Source organism: Mus pahari, chromosome 20 (genome assembly GCF_900095145.1).
Source record: "Mus pahari chromosome 20, PAHARI_EIJ_v1.1, whole genome shotgun sequence".
Classification (NCBI taxonomy): domain Eukaryota; kingdom Metazoa; phylum Chordata; class Mammalia; order Rodentia; family Muridae; genus Mus; species Mus pahari.
The window spans coordinates 47,908,901-47,928,152 of record NC_034609.1 but is presented as its reverse complement, the minus strand read 5'-3'; the positions used below and the strand labels follow the sequence as shown (position 1 = coordinate 47,928,152).

Sequence of the window (19,252 nt, the reverse complement as noted above, 5' to 3'; positions counted from 1 at the left end):
GAGAGAGAGAGAGAGAGAGAGAGAGAGAGAGAGAGAGAGAGAGAGAGAAGCAAGGCTACCTCAGATGAAGTATGTTGGTGGGCTTCTTCTCAGTTCTATCTTCCAGACTCTAAAACCCTAAAAACCTCTGTAGCACACACTTTGCTTTTTGTAATCAGAAAAGGTAAATCAAACAAAGTAGTGTGTGTCTGTCTATCTGTCTGTCTGCCTGTCTGTCTGCCTGCCTGCCTGCCTGCCTGCCTGCCTGCCTGCCTGCCTGCCTGCCTCAGTTTCCAGGCCTCTGGGATCTGGGTAGATAATGGCTTCTGGTTAAGAGCTAAATTGTCCCCCTGGATACATTCTGAATCATAATCCCCAGGACCATGCAGTATGGCTGTGTCTGAATCTGGAAGTTAAAATGAGGCCATTAGGGTGGGCCCCAGTCCAACCTGACTGGTGTCCTTATAAGAAGAGAAAAATCAGGACACAGATACACACAGAGGGACAACTGCATGAGGACACAGAGAACTGCCATCTGCCAGCCAAGCAGAGGCGCCTCGGGAGGAGCCAGACGGTGACCTTGTGCTTGCAGCCTCTGAACTGAATCCATTTCTGTTGCTGCCTCTGCTCCATCTCTGATCTCTTGTGGTGACGTTCAGAGAAAATGGATACATCTGTGTGAATGGAACATCAGACTTAAGTGATGTCTAAGCCTGTGACTTAAAACTGCCCATGGGGATCAGGTGGGTAGGCATTTCATGTCTATCATCTTAGCCTCTGAGAGGCTGAGGCAGGGGTATTGAGAGTCTGAGGCCAGCTTGGGTTTCGTAATGAGACCATGTGTATGTGTATGTATATGTATGTATATGTATATATATACATATATATATATCATATATATATATATATATATATATATATATATATATATATATGATGAGGAAAGGTACAGGAGGAAAAAAAGGATAAAGAAGAAGAAAGGTTCAGAGCCCTCAGTTCTTTTCTCCAGCACACCCTGCAATGCTCAGGGCCTCCCTCTATGCAGGTGGATCCTCTATTTGTGCACATGCTTGAACTCTCAACCCCTTGCATATAGCTCACTGAAGCAAGACTCACTGATTTCTGTATGTTTGTCGGGTTCAGCATGGGGCATCGTGTAGACACTCAGATAACACATTTATTTAGGAAATGAGGTGTTTATGTTTTGATTTGAATACACAGACCTGCCTAAATACCAACAGTGTTACCTGCATGTAAACCGGCTGAGAGTGGCACCTTCAGTACCCACAATGGTACAACCAGACAGGTCAACCCTCTAAAAGAAATCATTGTGGATATCCACTTGTCTCAAGACTTACCCTCCGTCTCTCTGTGTTAGACAGACAGCCACACTGTCTGTCCAGTACCAGAGTCCACTCACCTGGATCTGCTGCAATATGTTCTTGAGCTGAACCAGAAACTCCTTCGCCTCTTTGGCCTTATCTGAAACCCCATTTAAGGCCTGAGACAGCTGGGCCTGGAAAAGACATAATGGAGATGCTGGTTAGTGTGGAAGGCATGCCCCTGCCTCAGTCAAGATAGCAAGACGGTCCCACTGAGTTGTCCTCACTTAAAAAGCAGCCATGACTGACTCAGGCTAGACAATACATGCTTGCTCTCCGTTTGCTGTTGCTGTTGTTTACTTGAAGGGCTGGGTAGATACTCTGTATCACCGAGCCACACCCCTGCCCAACATGTATCTATTTCCTGGCAGACCTTGGTGAGTTACTCTAGTTTCATTTCTATTGCTGTGATTAAATAACCTGACAACAAGCAGTTTATAGGAATAAAGCATGCGTCTGACAATTCCAAGTTACAGCCTGTTAGTTACTATGGGGGAAGTCTAGGCAGGAGCTCAGAACACCACGGCCACAGTTAGGAGCTCAGAGTAATGAATGCATAGGTCCGTGCACACTTGCTTCTGGCTAGCTTCTTCCTCTTTTATACAGTTCAGGATGACTTGTCTAGGAAATGGTGCCACCCACAGTGGACTAACTCCTCCCACATTAATTAGTTTAGTTATGACATCACCACCACCACAATCACACACACACAGACATACTCAAAAGACAACGTAAGCAACCCCTCATTGAGAGACTGTCTTCCCAGGTGATGCTAGGTGTGCCAAGTTGATACTTAAAACTAACCAACACGTGACAGTGGATCCCACAGCTACATTAAAGACTAGAGAGCCAGTTGTTTGAAACTAACAGCCGGCCCCGATGGCTGCCACGCTGTGGACAAGAAGGCAAACGGGCCCTTGCCTGGCTAATCCCCTCTCTTCCTGCCACAGATCTGTCTCCAGTCAGTAGTATTGTGAATATTTCAGACACCAGTCAGGCTCCAGCCCCTACCTACATCCCATACAGTTGCCTTTTCTGTCACTGAGGACAGGAGAACCCCCACCACCACCACCACCAAAAACAAAACAAAACAAAACAGGCCCAGATGTATGATTTAACATGAGTCATATTTTTTCAAAGTAAAAATGTTGAACAGGGAACAAAAACTGATCCAGAAAGGCTAGGACCTCCCCCTCGTCACCCCCCCCTTCCTGTGTCAGTTCCAAAGCCACCCTATTTGTCAAGGCTAAGAAATCAAACCCATCCCTTCCCTTCCTCTGTTCTTTGTAACCTTTCACCTTTCTTTGTAACTGCCTAACCTAGAAGGCTCCCCATCCCTGCTTCCCTCTGAGGGTGCCTGGGACACCCAGCTGAGTTCCTATACAGAATTGTGATACATTAGTATCCACTGCACCTATACAGAATTATGATACATTAGTATCCACTGCAGAACTAAGCCAATGAATGTGACTTAGGCAGTCCAGGTAGGGCCCTGCACAGAGGATCAGCATCCAGAAACTTCCTTAGAAATACAGTCCTCTATTCCGCCCTAGAGACACTGGAGGGAAGCCAAAGATTCTGGGCCTAACACTCCCTTTATTTAGCAGATTCTGCTGTTGTGTGAAACTTACCAGTCCATGCAGCTGTGGCCTCAAGAAACCTCTTATAACGCAGCATTGGAAGCAGATCTAGGGATGCAGGGTAATGTACAGAAAGCGGAAGCGCCAAGTCACAAGAGCTCAAGCCAAGTGAAGGTGTGGGCTGTGACCTTCTCAGAGAATTCTGGAAGCTTCCTTCAAGATATAAACCAAGCTGGGCAAGGAGACCCATGCCTGTAATCCTAGTATTCAGTAGGATGAGGCTGGAGGATCATAAGTTCAAAGCCAGCCTGGTCCATATTGTGACAGTCTGTCTCAGTAATAACATAAATTCATTAAAACAAAACAAAGATAAAAACAAAACAGCTGACCAGGGCTCCAAGTAGAACAACTTTGGCAAACACCCTAAACTGATGATCAATGAGATAAATGGCTCTTTAGTTATTTAACTGAGACTAGCTACATCTGGCCTGAAAACTGTCTGCCGTGTCCTTCCTCACACTGTGTCCTCATGACCAGCCACCCCATGTCCAGTGGCCCCAAGCCTACTGGACCACTGTAAGGGGTTGTGGTCGGGCAGGTGCAGGGCAGACTTTGAGGGAGGCCAATTCTTAGGTTTGAGTGCAGGTGTTTTGGAGGGTCACCATAGGAACCAAGACCCAAGGAAGAGCTTTACACCTGTAAGCCTACCACTCAGGAAGCTGAGACAGGAGAATAGCTGTGAGTTCAATGCTAGCCTAGGTTACATAATGAGTTCCAGGCAGCCTGGTCTATAGAATAAGACACAGTCAACCAACCAACCAACCAACCAATCAACCAACCAGCCTACCAACCAACCAACCAGCCAACCAACCAACCAACCAACCAGCCAACCAACCAACCAACCAACCAACCAGCCTACCAACCAACCAACCAGCCAACCAACCAACCAACCAACCAATCAACCAACCAACCAACCAACCAACCAACCAGCCAACCAACCAACCAAATATAGTCAGCTTTGCATGCCCCTGTCTAATATGCCCATGTGTATCCAGGATCTGCTGCTACCTGAAACCGTGTCTTTTCTCCCTGTTCTGGGTTCTAGGTCTGGTTCTCCCTCCATCCTGGTTGAGGGGACTCTGATTGTGGCAGCCCTTACCTTCACTCTGCTATCCTGTGTTGACTTTTCCTGTGATTACATTGTTTGGTCTTGAGAGATGGAGACCTTGCTTATCTCATCTAAGAAATGTTTGTTGAACAAATGGTTTATTTTGCTTGGTCAACAGGTCAGGGAAGTCTCTAAATTGTACAGAGACTCAGCGGCGAGAAGCCGAGCTCTGTAGCAGCTTTCCAGACAGCATTAGTATTAAGATGGCCCCGAGTCCCACTTTTGACAGTTTGAGGGAGCTTACCCAAGGGCCCTCATTTGCCCTCAGCCTGCTGAAAACATTACCAGACATACATGCCTTGACAGGTGCTGATACCTTAAAGCAGTGGTCCTTAGCCTCCCCAACGCTGCAACCCTCTAATACAGTCCTCATTTGGTGGTGACCCCCGACCATAACATTATCTTCATTGCTGCTTCATAACTGTAATTATGCTACTGCTATGGCTGTAATGTAAATATTAGATATGCAAGATATCCGATATGCTATCCCTGTGAAAGGGCCACTCGACCCCAAAGGAGTTGAGACCCACAGGTTGAGAACTCTGTTAAAAACCATCACATTTCACTGAAGCAAAAGAAACAGATTTTAAGCAAAGTCCAACCACTTAGAAAACTGCCCAGAATGTAGATGCATGTGGCCACACTGTTCTTTGTGTGCCGGGATTCCAGCTCAGGTCCTCGTGCTCACACGGTGAGCTTCACCTGCTCTGCCATCTCCCTAGCCGCAAGCTCTTCCCTTTTTTTGTTTTCAGGAATTTGTCACAGTGACAAAAAGTCTGACATAGTCACACAAGGGAATCATGTAAAGACTGAGTTGCAGAACTACCATCCATGGAACTGCTGGGCCAGATCCTCCCTGGATTCTCAGTGGACATGTCCCTGCTGACACCTTGGTTTCAGCCTCCAGCTCCAGAAATATGAAGGATGGATCTATTTTTTTAATTATTTATTATTATTGGATATTTTCTTTATTTACATTTCAAATGTTTTCTCCTTTCCAGGTTTCCCCTCTGGAAACCCCCATCCCCTTCCCCCTCCCCCTGCTTCTATGAGGGTGCTCCTCCACCCACCCACCCACCCACTCCTGCCTTCCAGCCCTAGTATTCCCCTACACTGATACATCAGACCCCTTTCAGGCCCAAGGGCCACTCCTCCTACTGATGTCCAACATGGCCATCCTCTGTCACCTATGTGCCTAGAGCCATGGGTCCCTCCATGTATACTCTTTGGTTGGTGGTCCAGTCCCGGGGAGCCTGGTGTGTCTGGCTGTTAGACACTGTTGCTCCCCACATGGGGCTGCAAACCCCCTCATCTCCTTCAGTCCCTCCTCTAAGTCCTCCATTGGGGACCCTGTGCTCAGTCCAATGGTTGGCTGTGAGCATCCGCCTCTGTATTTTTCAGGCTCTGGCAGAGCCTCTCAGGAGATAGCCATATCAGGCTCCCGTCAACAAACACTTCCTGGCATCCGCAATAGCATCCAGGTTTGGTGACTATATGTGGAGTGGATCCCAGGTGGGGCAGTCTCTGGGTGGCCTTTGGCTCTGTTGTTTTAAGCCACCTGTTTTGCACTGACTTATCAGGGCAACTCTAGTCAATGAACCTGTTAAGTACAGTCTTTTCTTCTAGCACTAGCCCTTCATGAATATTCATGAGATGGAATCACAGCCCACATGCACACACAGACTTTGTCCTCATAACACAAATGGACATCAAGCTTTCCAGAGGAGAGGCGGGCCAAGTGCTAGCACCTTTGACGGCGCCCTGCCAACTCTTTCTGATTAATCCACACACTAGCCTTTCCTGAGGCACACAGAGGCTAAGAAACTTATTTGAAGACACAGTTTCAAATGAACCAGATCTTTTGGGTTCGATACTGTTTCCATTACATTGCTCAGTGGCAGACCCTGAGGTTGGAACAGCTCTCTCTAGGCCAGCAGTTTTCACAGAGGTCACTTAAGATCGTCAGATATTTACATTACAATCCATAACAGTAGCAAACGGAGTAGCAACAAAAGTAATTTCATGGTTGGGGGTCACGAGGACATGAGGAACTGTACCAAAGAGGCATAGCATTAGGAAAACTGAGAACCACGGGTCTAGATATTCACTGAATGTGGCATACCCTCCCCCCTCCCCCCCCAGCCAGCCTGAGGAACAGGACAATTAGGGCAAGCTAACATGCTTCTAATTATCACAAGAGGGCAGTTATGACAGATGTCCAGTCCAAGCCCCCCCACCAGAGAGTGCTGAGGCTATTGTGCTCTCCTGGAGCACCTGGTCAGGGAAGCCATCTCCTACTTGTAGTAATAATCATGACAATGGCAGTGGCTGTGGTTTTCATGGCTTTCCTTCCGGTGACAGATACTGTGTTAAGTCATTAAAGTGCATTGTCTCTGGGTTGGGGAGATGGCTCAGTGCAAGCATGGGACCTCGAGTTTCAGTCCCCAGCACCTATGGAGTGAAAGGCAGATCCCTGAAGTTCACTGGCCAAGCAGCCCCATCAATAAGCTGCAGGGTCAGTGGTCTCAAAAAAGAACAAAGTGGAGAGCCGTTGAACAAGATACAGGATGTGGACCTCTGGCCTCTCTACTCATCCCAATAAAAGTGTACTCAGGTGCACAAATGCAGGCAAGATAAAACACATTATCTTGTTTAATACAAATGGCAAGTGACTGCATTCCAGGATCATCATGTCTGTAACCTGCTTCCTCTGCCTGGCCCAGCCTCCTCTATCCACAGGGCACTCCAGTACACAAACTTACACCCAGTGTATTCTCTGGGTCAAGAAGACAGAAAAGTCACATTGGCATTTCCTAGTTGGCTCCTGTCCTCTGGTGAAATCAACTGATTGCTTCTGACACAGGAAAAAAAATCAGAGGCAGGCAGGCAGGAAAGGAAGGAAGGAGGGATGGAGAAAGGGAGGGAAGGGGGGGGAGACAGAGAGGGACAGGATGTAGAGAGAGGGAAGGAGAGGGGGGAGAAGTGGAGGAGAGGCAGAGGAAGGGGAGGGAGGGGAGGGGAGGAAACAGGGAGAGATGGCAAGCCAGCAGTGAGTTCACACTGCACTGAAACCAGCACCTGGAAAGATGTTTGACTGTTTGTTCCCCTTATCTTCTCACACCCTGTCCTGTGATGACCCTCCCTTTGTGAGTCTTTCTGCTCCGTGAGTCAACGAGCAGCTAATAGTGTCTGCTCTGAAATAATAATCTATGGCATTGATATTAGCATATGTTCCAGGGTTACATCTTATTCACTACTCAATAAAGTCTCTCGAGGTCTCCTGAGTGCTGGCTGCCCTGCTGGGTACTGGAGTACAAGAACACAGTACGGCGTGGCCCTTGCTCACAGGATTCTTGAGTTACGCTGTTACTTACATGTGTGGTGTGTAAAGATGGCTCGGGGATGAAGAGATCACACCAGGTCCTGTTAACTGCGCGGCATCATCGACAGGTGTGGATAATAAGAGTCGAATTAAGATGGAATTCTATTCTTAAAGCTGGTTCTAGTGTTAAAATAAATGCCCATTGGAGACCTTGAGAATGTTCGAACAATGGGAAGGCAAAGTGAAAATGAACACAAGTCACACTTGCAGACCAGAGCGTAGCTCAGGTCACACCCAGCAACAAGAACCGGCCTGGAGAGGGAGTGTCAGGCACAAACTCCATACATACCAGAGTCTCAACCTTAGCCATAGTGCAAATCCCATACCAGAGTCTCAACCTTAGCCATAGCTAGACCATATGCCAAGCAGAGTCGAGTGGGGTCCACATCACTCCCAAGCCAAAACACCTTCTCCAGGACCAGGCAGGTTACAGTTTTAGTGCTCTAAAATCAAGATGAGCTCTCTGTGGTTAGGCTAGCTCAAGTCTTGGTATCCCAAAACCAAATACCCACTTGGATCGGGTCTTGGAAACTGTAATAGAATTGCTTCTGTGACAATAGTGAGAAGTGGGCAGGATGACTGAGATCAGCGCTTCAAGGTGGGAGGGGTTAAGGCCTGACACAGCTTGGGAAAGAGCCAGTCATCTAAAAATGTTACCTAGACCATATCAAAAAAGACCAGGAAGAACATAAGGCGCTAGCAAACCATCTAATACACATGCCATTAGAATCCAACAGGGAGGAGAGAGGTGTGGAGACAGAAATATAAGAATGTAGAAGAGTAATTGGAAGACATAGTGGATAACAGGTCTATGACACAATTAGATAGCAGAGCACAAGCCCAAGACGCTGAGGACATCCCCAGCAGGAACACATGCAAATGTAAAAGCTTCCCCAGCTGTGCCCTTTCCCTATACACTCCCCCACCTACAACTCCATTGATGACTGCGACGGCCCCAAAGATCAGAGTGGCCTCCTAGTAATAAACATCACAGGGCTGGAGAGATGGCTGAGCAGTTAAGAGCACTTGCTGTTCTTTTAAAGGACCCCGGTTCTGTTAGGAGCACCCTTTTCTGGTGGCTCCCAAACATCTATAATTCCTACATCTATAACTCCTGCTTCAGGGAACCTGACGCCCTCTTCTGGCACCCACCATGCATGCAGAGAGAGAGAGAGAGAGAGAGAGAGAGAGAGAGAGAGAGAGAGACAGAGACAGAGACAGAGACAGACAGAGACAGACAGAGACAGAGAGAGACAGGGAATAAAATAAACATTCTGTGGCGCATGCCTTTAATCTAAAAAAACAAAAAACAAAAACAAAAAACCCAAACAAAAAAAACAAAACAAAAAACAAAAACAAAAACCCCAAAATAACAAAAAGCATTCTAAACAAACAAATAAACATCACTACTCAGCTTATGCCCCTCCAATGGCTTCCATGAGTCCATCACCCTATATCTCAGTCCTTCACCTGCCAGACACTCAACCTCACATCTTTAGACTCCTGCCTGTCTTCCTCTGCCCCTGCTACCTGTTCACACACACTGCAGACATCCTCCTGCCTCTGGTGAGGCTCTTGCTTCCAGATCCCTGCCGCTTTCTGGTGGACAGGACTCCTTTTTCTTCTGTCTTCAAACCCCAGGTCCTACCTGAAATTCAGCATCCTTGGGATGATTTTTTTCCCCACCTTCTCCACTGAAGAAGCCCACTGAGGTGTTGGTGAATTATTTTATTCACACTTTAGGACATGTCATGCATCTAAAACTGCCCAGTGTATTTACCCACTTGATTATCTGCTTATTTTACTTTTGTTGTGATAGATGTGTGTGTGCATGTCTATGTGTGTATATATGTATGTGTATCTGTGTGTACGTGTGTATATGTATATGTGTGCATGTGTGTGCGTATGTGTGTATGTATGTGTGTCTGTATCTATGTGTGTGTGTATGTGTATCTGTGTGTATGTATGTGTATCTGTGTGTCTGTATGGATGTGTGTATGTGTGTGTATGTGTGTGCATATGTGTATGTGTGTCTGTGTGTGTGCATATGTATGTATGTGTGTCTCTGTGTGTGTACATTTGTGTGCACACAGAGGTCAGAGGACAAACTCAAGCGCCATTCTTCAGGCACCTTCCTCTCTTCCACCCCTTTGTTTGAGTGAGTCTCCTATTGGCCTGGACTTTTGTCCACATCTGGCTGGCTAAGGGACCCGTCTATCTCAACCTCCCCCTCACAGCTGCTAGCATTGCAAATACGAGCCACCAGGTCAACTTTTAATGTGGATTCTGCAGACTAAACTCAGGTTCTTGCCCTTGCAGAGTGGGTGCCTTTACTGTCTGAGTCACCTTCTGGGCTGTGTGCCAAGGGGAGACCAACAACTCCCCCCTGAAGCCTTGGCGCTCATGACACAGGAGGGCACAACTCTCTCTCGAGCAGATTGTAGCGTAGCAGCTCCCGAGAGGCATAAACTCAGAGAAGGACATGAGGTGCAGAGCTACAGTCAGCTCGGCTTCAAACAGGAAGTGGCAGCAGTGGCTGATAGCTCAGTGCGTAAATGACCATCCAGATGGCAAGGATCTGCTGAGTGACAACCGGGCTTCCTTCTTCCTTCCTGGTGAATCACATTTCATTAATCTCTTACTTTTATAGATATTACTTAACCAACTAGGATCAAAGATTGAAGGATTGGGTTAAGTCCAAGAATTTGCCTAGCACAGCCTTGACCTAATTTTTAAAGAGGTTATTGTTATTACTAATGTGTATTATGTGTATCTGAATGTGTTTATGTGTGAGTGTGGGCGCCCCAGGAGGCCAGAAGAAGTTGTCAGATGGCCTTCTTTTCTGATTGAGGCTGTGACCTTTGAGACATCCCCCAGCATTTGGAAGCCTTCTCACGGTGGATGGACATTTTTCTCTGTTGCTTTCTAAGACAGTGGAGGTACAGGGGACAGGAAATTCAAGCACCAATAGCAAACTGATTCCGTTCAATCTCTGGAAGGCAGCAGAGGTCACTGGGTCATTAGTGATTCCCCTGTGCCCTCCCACAGGAGCACACCCCACCCTCTCCAGCCAGGGGGCCCTGAACTCCCTACAGTCTCCCAGTACCCAGAGCCAGCTGAACATGGGTCAAAGCTCCCAGAAACCCAGCTGCCCAGGAGCTCATTTCTAAAGGACATACTTCCCAAATTAGTGTCACAAATCAGACACTTTAAAGTCCCATTGAGGTTTCTGAAACATAGGTCCTGACAGGGCCAGGCCTTCAGTAGAACCTTGCACATCCATCAGGTTCCCAGGACAGAGGACAGTGCAGGGCTGCGGACTGTATTACCCATAGCCAGGTCAAAATGTGTTCTTCTGAAAAGGCCACACACTGACTAGTTCCAGTTTCTTGGGCCACCTGGCATCTACTGACCCCACTCAAACATTCCAAAGCCAATGATCATAGGTCAAGGTTAACAAGTGTAGCTGTTCCAACAAAGCCTGATCATACGTTATAATGCCTGGGGTGGCCCCCAGAGCCATTACTCCATACCCCAAAGTCCCTGGGGTGGTCCCCAGAGCCATTGCTCCATATCCCATAATTCCTGGGGTGGTTCCCAGAGCCATTGTCCCATATCCCATAATGCCTGGGGTGGTTCCCAGAGCCATTGCTCCATACCTCATAATGCCTGGGGTGGTCTCCAGAGCCATTGCTCTATACCCCATAATGCCTGGGATGCTCCCCAGAGCCATTGCTGCATATCCCATAATGCCTGGGGTGGTTCCCAGAGCTATTGCTCCATACCCCATTGTAGTGGCTATTCCTGGTTGTCAATTTGACTATATTTGGAATGAATTACAATCCAGAATTGGAAGGCTCACCAGTGAACCTAATCTGGAGGCTGGGAGATAGAAGTTTCTGATCTGGATCTTGGTATGGAGATCTTGAGACACAGTGGCTATTGATTCCAGAAGATTAAGACAGGGAGATCTCCAAGTTCAAGGTCATCTGGGATTAAAGATGTGGTGACACACACCTTTAATCTGGGCTACACCTTCTGCTGGAGACCATATATAAGGACATTGGAAAAATTGGACTGGACTTGCCATTTGTTTCTTGTCCTGGCAGTGCTGGCCATCTCCTGCCCTGTATGTAAAACTCTTTTACTACATCGATCAGACCCCACGCCCTTGGAAGAGCCCCAAGGCCAGAGAGGATTAAGCCTAGTGTCTCCTGAGTTTTGTAGATCACACTGTCCCTTGCTCTGTGGGGCTAGGTCAGTGGGCATCAGTGATGTGTTCCCTGTTGCAATTCTGTCCTGCGGCTATTTAAGAACTCTTGACCAGACCTCACCAGCTTTCTGCAGCCTTACAATCTCAGCTCAGGAATCAACATCTATCCTTTCCCTCCTCCTTTGAGACAGGTCTCACATGCCAGGATGACCGTGAATGTCTCCATCTCCCCCTCCCACATGCTGAGATTACAGGCTTGCATTAACGTGACCCAATGTGTTATGCTCAGAATGGAACCCAGGAGCTTGTGGGTGGTAAGCAAGAACTCTACCTACTGAAGTATAGATCCAGTCTGCTCTGAGTCTCTATCTCTGCCTCTGTCTGTCTCTTCTATCTCTAAACCTATCTTATGTATCTATCTATCTATCTATTTATCTATCTATCTATCTATCTATCTCTAACTCTATCTATCTCTACCTCTATGTATCTAAATATCTATGTATCTATGTATCTATCTATCTCTAACTCTATGTATCTCTAACTCTATTTATCTGTGTATCTTTGTATGTATGTATATATGTCTCTCTCTCTCTCTCTCTCTCTCTCTCTCTCTCTCTCTCTCTCTCTCTCTCACCCAGGCTGACACTGCACCCTGTCACATCCAGTGTTTTCAGGCAGGGCTGATCACCCACATCCTGCAGCTCAATGTCCTCCTTGAAATAGGAATTTCAGATGCAGCTAGGAAGCACTGAGGCCCATAACGACCTTTCACCTCTTGCCAAAGTGGGATGGTGGTGCAGGGTAAAGTTCTACTCCAATAGACTGATGGGCAACAGCCCTCTGTTGGATGCCTTCACATCAGAAGTTCACCGAAAGGGTTAATCTACTCCCAGGAGAGTCATCTAAAAATGTTTCGACAAGACCTACAGGTTCCCATGCTGTTTTTAAAAGGTGATAATCAGCAGATCTCAGTGTCACCGAAAGTCTCCTTACTTGGAAATCACTAATCAGGTGACAAGCTTTAGCAGTGCCATAGAAAAATCAGCACAGCTGCACGGAAGGCGTCTCTGGCCTCAGAACTCGGGGCCATGCTTCTGGTGGCCCACCCAGGCTGGCATGTGGATTCTGTGATGTTTAGACAAGAACAGGAAAGAGCCTAGACTCCAAGGCTAACTGGGAAACTTACACCACAGTGGGAGTCAGAAGTGGAGGTCCCGGTTCACCTTTCAAAAGCAGCCCTCTGATGGTTCACCCGGTGGTCCCAGAATGATGGACCATACTGTTCAGCTGTGGTCTCTCTCAGTCCTCCCCTCTCCAGCCCAAATTAAGATTCTCACTTGGAAGTGTGAGTGTTTCCATACAGATGTGCACACATGGATATATGGATGTGTATGAAAGTGTGTGGAGGCCAGAGGTCAACACTGGGTGTCTCCCTTGATTGTGCTCCACATAGTCTAGAATTAGCTGGTTTGACTAGGCTAGCTGGCCATCCAGCCCTAGGACCCTCCCATCTCTACCTTCCTAGTGCAGAGATTACAGGTGTCTGCCACTGTGCATCTTTTTTTCTTTTTTTAACCTAGGTGCTGAGGATCTGAAGTCAAGTCCTCAAGCCTTTACAAAGCCAGCCCGTTGTTTTGTTTTGGACTGTTCGTGTGCTTGTGTATACAGGTTCATGAAAAGGGAGTATATATGCATATGTGTGTGCATGCACATGGAGGGTATATATGTACGTGTGTGTGTGCATGAAGGTGGGAGAATCGCTATATATGTACATGTGTATGTGCATGCAGGTAGGAGAGGGGTCATATATGTGCATGTGTGTGTGCATGCAGGTGGGGGAGGGGTGTATGTACGTGTGTCTGCATGTACCTGGAGGCCAGAGGACAACCTCAGGTTTCATTCTCAGGCGCCTTCGTTCCTGTTTTATGCTAGGCTAGCTGCTCAGGATACTCATGGATCTTCTTATTTCCCCCTTCCCTCCCTCTCCCCCAGTGCTGGGATCACAGGTGTGGACCACCATGCCTGTTTTTTTTATGTTGGATGCTAGTGATCAAACCCAGGTCCTCATAGTCTCAAGGCAAGCACTTTGACCACTGAGTCGTCTTTCCAGCCACTCTTGCTCTATCAGTGAGCTGCTTCACACTCTTGTTTCCCTTGAAGCTGGAAAGAGAACCTGTTCGCTCTGTCTCTCTCTCTCTCTCTCTCTCTGTCACTCTCTGTCTCTCTCTCTGTCTCTCTCTGTCTCTCTGTCTCTCTGTCTCTCTGTCTCTGTCTCTCTCTCTCTCTCTCTCTCTCTCTCTCTCTCTCTCTCTCTGTGTGTCTCTGTCGCTCTCTGTCCCTGTCTCTCTGTTTCTGTCTCTCTGTCTCTGTCTCTGTCTCTCTCACATTGTGTCTCTTCTGGATTCAGGAGGATGCCCTAGCTCTCAGAGGCTGGAGCACTAGGTACAAGATGCAAACTCAAGATCATCACAGTTGTATTCCCACAGGTTACAGTGCCCATGGTGCAGGGCAGAGATCCATGTGTTGCTCTGGTGTTCTCATTACCAAACAGAGCCACTGAGGTTGACGAGAGAGACATTTATTAAACTGCGATTGCCACCAAGTCAGGGATGACTGCTGATTTTCCCCTGCATGACCTTGGGCCCGCCATCAAACTTATTTTTCTATGCAAGACATTTCCTCTCTCTCATGAGTTCAAATTCTCACCTCTGCTCTCTGGTTTGCAATCTTTAACACTAGAAATGTTTGGGCAACAGGACCCGGAATTAGTCTTGGCCCTCTAGTCTATGAAACCACATCAGCTCATGGAAGCTGAATGGGAGATTTCAAACCTGAACTACTACTACTATTTCTTCTTCTTCTTCTTCTTCTTCTTCTTCTTCTTCTTCTTCTTCTTCTTCTTCTTCTTCTTCTTCTTCTTCTTCTTCTTCTTCTTTGGTGTATGTGTGTCTTACAGGCAGGTCCATGTGGGTATGTGTGTGGGTGCTAAGTGACTGAGAAAGCCAAAAGAGGGCTCTGGATTCCCAGGAGCTGGAGACTGATGTGGGTGCTGGGAACCTAACTCTGATCCTCTGCAAGAACAACACAGTGTTACACCCACTGAGCCATCTCCAGGTCCTCTACAAGAGTGACAGGTGTTCTAAACAGCAGAACCATCTCTCCATCCCAGATTTTTTAAATTTCTAAATGGTGTCTACTCACTTAAGAGATGAAACGAATCAGCTGCCCTGCTACCATACAATATGCAACAGAATGTGGTGTGTGGGACCATAATGTGGGGCAAATATTCTCAGTCATTAAAGTATACACAACACCCCAAAGACCTAAGGAGATGGCTCAGTTGGTAAAGTACCTGCTACCCAAGCAAAATCCCCAGAACATTTATAGGCTGAGTATGGGGTCACTACATGTCTGTGATCCCAGTGTTAGGCAGGCAGAGACAGGAGGATCCCAGGGACTCACTGACCAGCCATCTTGGCCCGTCTGTGAACTCCAGTTTCAGTAAAAGACCTTGTCTCAGAATGTAAGGTGGAGTTCTAGGGAGGAGAGCACTGGACGCCAATTTTTGCCCTTTACAAGTGCATGCAGAGGTGTGCACCCATACTCATGTGCACACACATGGACAACACACACACACATACATTCAATAAAATAAATGAAAGAAAAATAAAAAAGAAGCACACGAAGGCCAGCATTTTGGCAAACGGCTCAGTGAGTAAAGTTATTTGCGACCGAGCTTGACGACCTAACTAAGCTCCAGCCAAGGAACCCAGATGGCAGGAGAGAACCAACTCCTAAAAGTTGTTCTCATGCCAACACACTCGCACCACGGCACGCATAAGTGTATACACACACACACACACACACACACACACACACACACAAAGAACAACAGCTGTAAGTTTAAAAAGCACACCAATTAAACTGAAATAAATTCAGAAAAATATATCGACAGTCACCAGCTGCTACTTTCTCCAAGTCAACAAGGCTTGAAAGAACAGGGTGCTGCCCCCCCTCCCCGCTGCCTTCCACAAATCCATGGGTTAAGCATACATACCATAAAACAGTAAATAACATGTAATGGCTTGAGTCCCACACAGGGGCTATGCACAGAGGATGATACTTTCCCTTCCCACAAGAATCCAAGCTCAGTGTTACTTACGGTGGGGCCAAAGTCGCTTAAGCACACAGCTAGTCACTTGTAAGGCCGGGGTATGAAACCAAGGCTGTGGGACCCTACAGAAGTGCTTCTCAGCAGGGGTACGGTTCATGGCAGGGAGATGGATTCTCAATCGTACTGCAGGATCACTAGTGTTGCTGGACAAATCTCCAGACCTTTCAGAGTGCCCGGGGAAGCTGGGTGTAAGGCACATTACCCCTGCTGGGAATCCCCACACTAGGACATTGAACAGATTTCCTTCTCCAACACAGAGTTGCAAAGGGTTTACTATTTACTTTTTTCCCTATATTTTTCATTTAAAACAATATAGCCATGTGTTAAGGCTCACATCTGTAACCTCAGCACTCGAGGCTGAGAAGGAGGGTGGTAGTGAGTTCGATGCCAGCTTGAACCATACTGTAAGTAAAAGAGGATCTTTTTTTTTAAAAAAGAAAAAAGAAAAAACTCCTCTAAATATTAAATTATCATAGCAACATATGTTTATTGTAGCAGATGAAAGTCTATAAAGTAAACATAGATAAGCCACATCTCTATCTGGCTGCTCTGGGCTGGTTTTTTTTGTCTTTTGTTTTGTTTTGTTTGTTTGTTTTTTTTCGAGACAGGGTTTCTCTGTGTAGCCTTGGCTGTCCTGGAACTCACTTAGTAGACCAGGTTGTCCTCGAACTCAGAAATCTGCCTGCCTCTGCCTCCCGAGAGCTGGGATCAAAGGCGTGCGCCACCACGCCCGGAAGTTCTGGGCTGTTTGCATGCACTTAGCAAGCTGCCTTATTTTCCTGCAGCCCTACTCTGTGTAACTGCTGGCAATGGTTCTTGTTGGACAGCCTTGCCGCCTCTCACACCTTCCAGAGTGGGCTTCTGAAGGAGGGGTGTGTGAAGTGCACCATGAACAAGTGACTCTAACCTGCTTGTCTAAGGAGGCATCTAGGCCTGTCACACAAGGAACTTCCCTCACCTTGCCTTGTGGGGTGGTGAAGGGCCCCGACTGTCACAGCTCTAGAAGAAGAGGGCAAAGTACCAGGTCTAAGTAGCTCACAGTAGCACTACCCCAGGCCAGTGCCCAGGACGGTAGGCTGTGGGCAGATGTGCTTGGTCTCTTTGGTCTGCACCTCCTCCACAGCTCCAGTAGCAGAGCCTCAGGCAAGAGAAGTGCTCTGGGGGAAACCACATTCTTTTCCTGGAAGGACACCCCTCCCCCCAGTCTCTTCCATAGCCCAAGAGACACTGCCTTTCTCTAAGGGTTTAGAGGAATCCCGGGCATAGAACTAGCTGGGGACTAAGTGAAGGAGCAGACAGTTCTCTGGAAGCTGAAAAGGGGAAAGCTTTATCTGTTCGGTGAGTCAAAGCTGATGGAGTCTACTGTGGAAGAAGTACAAGGCTCTAGGGTTCTTGAGCAGGGCTGCTGTCTCCCGGCCTTGGCAACGGATTCAAGGAAGACTTCAGGTGGGTTCCTATGGCCAGCTGGTAACAGTTTCACTTTAAAATCTGTCTCTCACTTACAAGGTGGACAGTGTGCCTTAGACTTTGGGTGAGAGCCCTGCTTCTGTGCTTCGGCAACCCTTTGCCTTAGAAAGGAAACTTAACAAGTCGTTTTTCATAACCCACCAATCCGATACCCAGTGCAGAGCACGTGGTCCATTGAGTCTTGGTCAGATAGTGACTGCTGGGATCCTTGAATGGATGGATGAATGCATGCATGCATATGTATATACACACATGTATGTATGTACACATAGATCCATGATTGTAATGGTGATAGACAGATGTATGCATGCATAGGTGAATGAACACATAGATGTACAAAGGATTGGATGGAAGCATGGGTGGATACCCATGCCCAGTATGGATAGATGGATGCATGTATAAATAGATCGATGGAATGATGAACATGTGAGTAGATGGATGAACGGATGTGTGTGTGTGTGTGTGTGTGTACACGGACGGATGGATGGATGGAGTGACTCCTGTTTGGCCCTCAAGCCCACCCTCCGGCAATTCCCCAAGAAGGGGTCCGGAGAATCTCTTGACTTCCACCCTGGCTGGCGTTCCCGCACAGCCGACGCTCACCTTGTGCTGCTTCCACGTTGCCCCAAGCGGCTTCACCTCGTGCTTGCTGTGCCTGCCTTCCTCCAGGCACATGTAGCACACCGGGCTCCGACAGCTCACGCAGTACATGCTGTAGTTCTCCATCTCGTGCTCGGGACATGTGGGGAACTTTCGCGGCACGCTGGCCCCGGCACCCCCTGGGCTCCTGCATCCTCCTGCGCTGGAGGCAGTGGAAGTGCCGGTTGAAGCAGGGGTAGCCTCTGGGGGTGTGGGCGGTGGCGGCGGCTGAACTAGCCGATGTTTAGCGAAGGGGCCCCGGGACGGGTGGCACTTGAGCTGGCAGGTGGCGCAATAGAGCACGTCGCATTGCTCGCAGAGAGTGGCTGCCGGCTCCGGTGGGGTGCGGTCGCACAGCTGGCAGATGGCCACCGCTGGGGCTGCAGCCGCCCCCGCAGCAACCCCACGGCCCTGCTGGTACCGCTGCACAATGCCCTCCAGTAGCCGGTTGCGCTGGAAGCCTCGCAGACCGCGGTGATCCAAGGAGGCGCTGCGGTGGCACTGCGGGCAGGTGATGGAGCTGGAGGACGAGCAGAGCGAGGAGCAGGCGGCGCCTCGGGCCGCGGCGGCCGAAGAGCCCGGGGGCGCAGGCACCATGGGCAGCACTCGGACTCCATTGGGAGACTTGAGGCTGGGGGTGTAGGAGCCATAGCCGCTGTCAGTCTCGCTGTACAAGCTCAGCTTGTCCGCGTGGTCTCCACCACCGGTCGCCCCGCCGCCTAGGCCTCCGGCTGTACTAGCTCCCGCGCCTCCGCTGGTCGCGCCGGCGGCTGCGTCCTGATCCGGAGGGGGCGCGGCGGCGGCGGCACCTCGTGAAAGAAGGAGCGGCGGGGGTAGGTGCTGCTCGCCGTCCGGGGTCTGAACCGCGATGGTGCGGGCGCACGGCAAGCAGACATTGTGAGAGCAGGGCAGGATGATGGGTTCCCGGAACAGGGATCCGCACACTGGGCACTTCAGCTCCTCCTCCATCGCCGCGCCCGCGGCTGGAGCCGCTCGGGACCAGCCAAGAATGGTCAAGGTTCCGAAGACAAGCGCAGCTGGGTGGGCGATGTCAGCGCTCTTGAGTCAGGAGGCGGGGGTATTACATGGGCATGCAGTCTTCACCGAGGGTGGCACGCCCCCTCTCTGTCCTCAGGCCACCGCCCTAAGACGCTTGGCCGCCAGAGAAAGGAGGGGTCCTCACCTCCTGAAGGCGAGGCTCCCTCACCCGAGGCAGTCGTCTGAAGGTGGCGGGCAGCCCTCGCGGTGGCCTCCGAGGTTGTCCAGGT

General features: G+C 48.7%; 1 protein-coding gene across 2 annotated transcripts in view; it reads right to left on the bottom strand.

The window, feature by feature from the left end:
* Positions 1-19,017, bottom strand: part of Trim67 (tripartite motif containing 67) — a 32,078-nt gene extending 13,061 nt beyond the window's left edge. For both annotated transcript variants that reach the window (XM_021220266.2, XM_021220267.2), the window contains exons 1-2: positions 17,949-19,017; positions 1,400-1,495 (exon numbers count right to left, since the gene is read on the bottom strand). In XM_021220266.2, the coding sequence (XP_021075925.1) occupies positions 1,400-1,495; positions 17,949-18,953 (1,101 nt within the window). In that variant the 5' untranslated portion in view covers positions 18,954-19,017. The remainder of the gene's footprint in view (positions 1-1,399; positions 1,496-17,948) is intronic.
* Between the last annotated feature and the right edge of the window lie 235 nt (positions 19,018-19,252).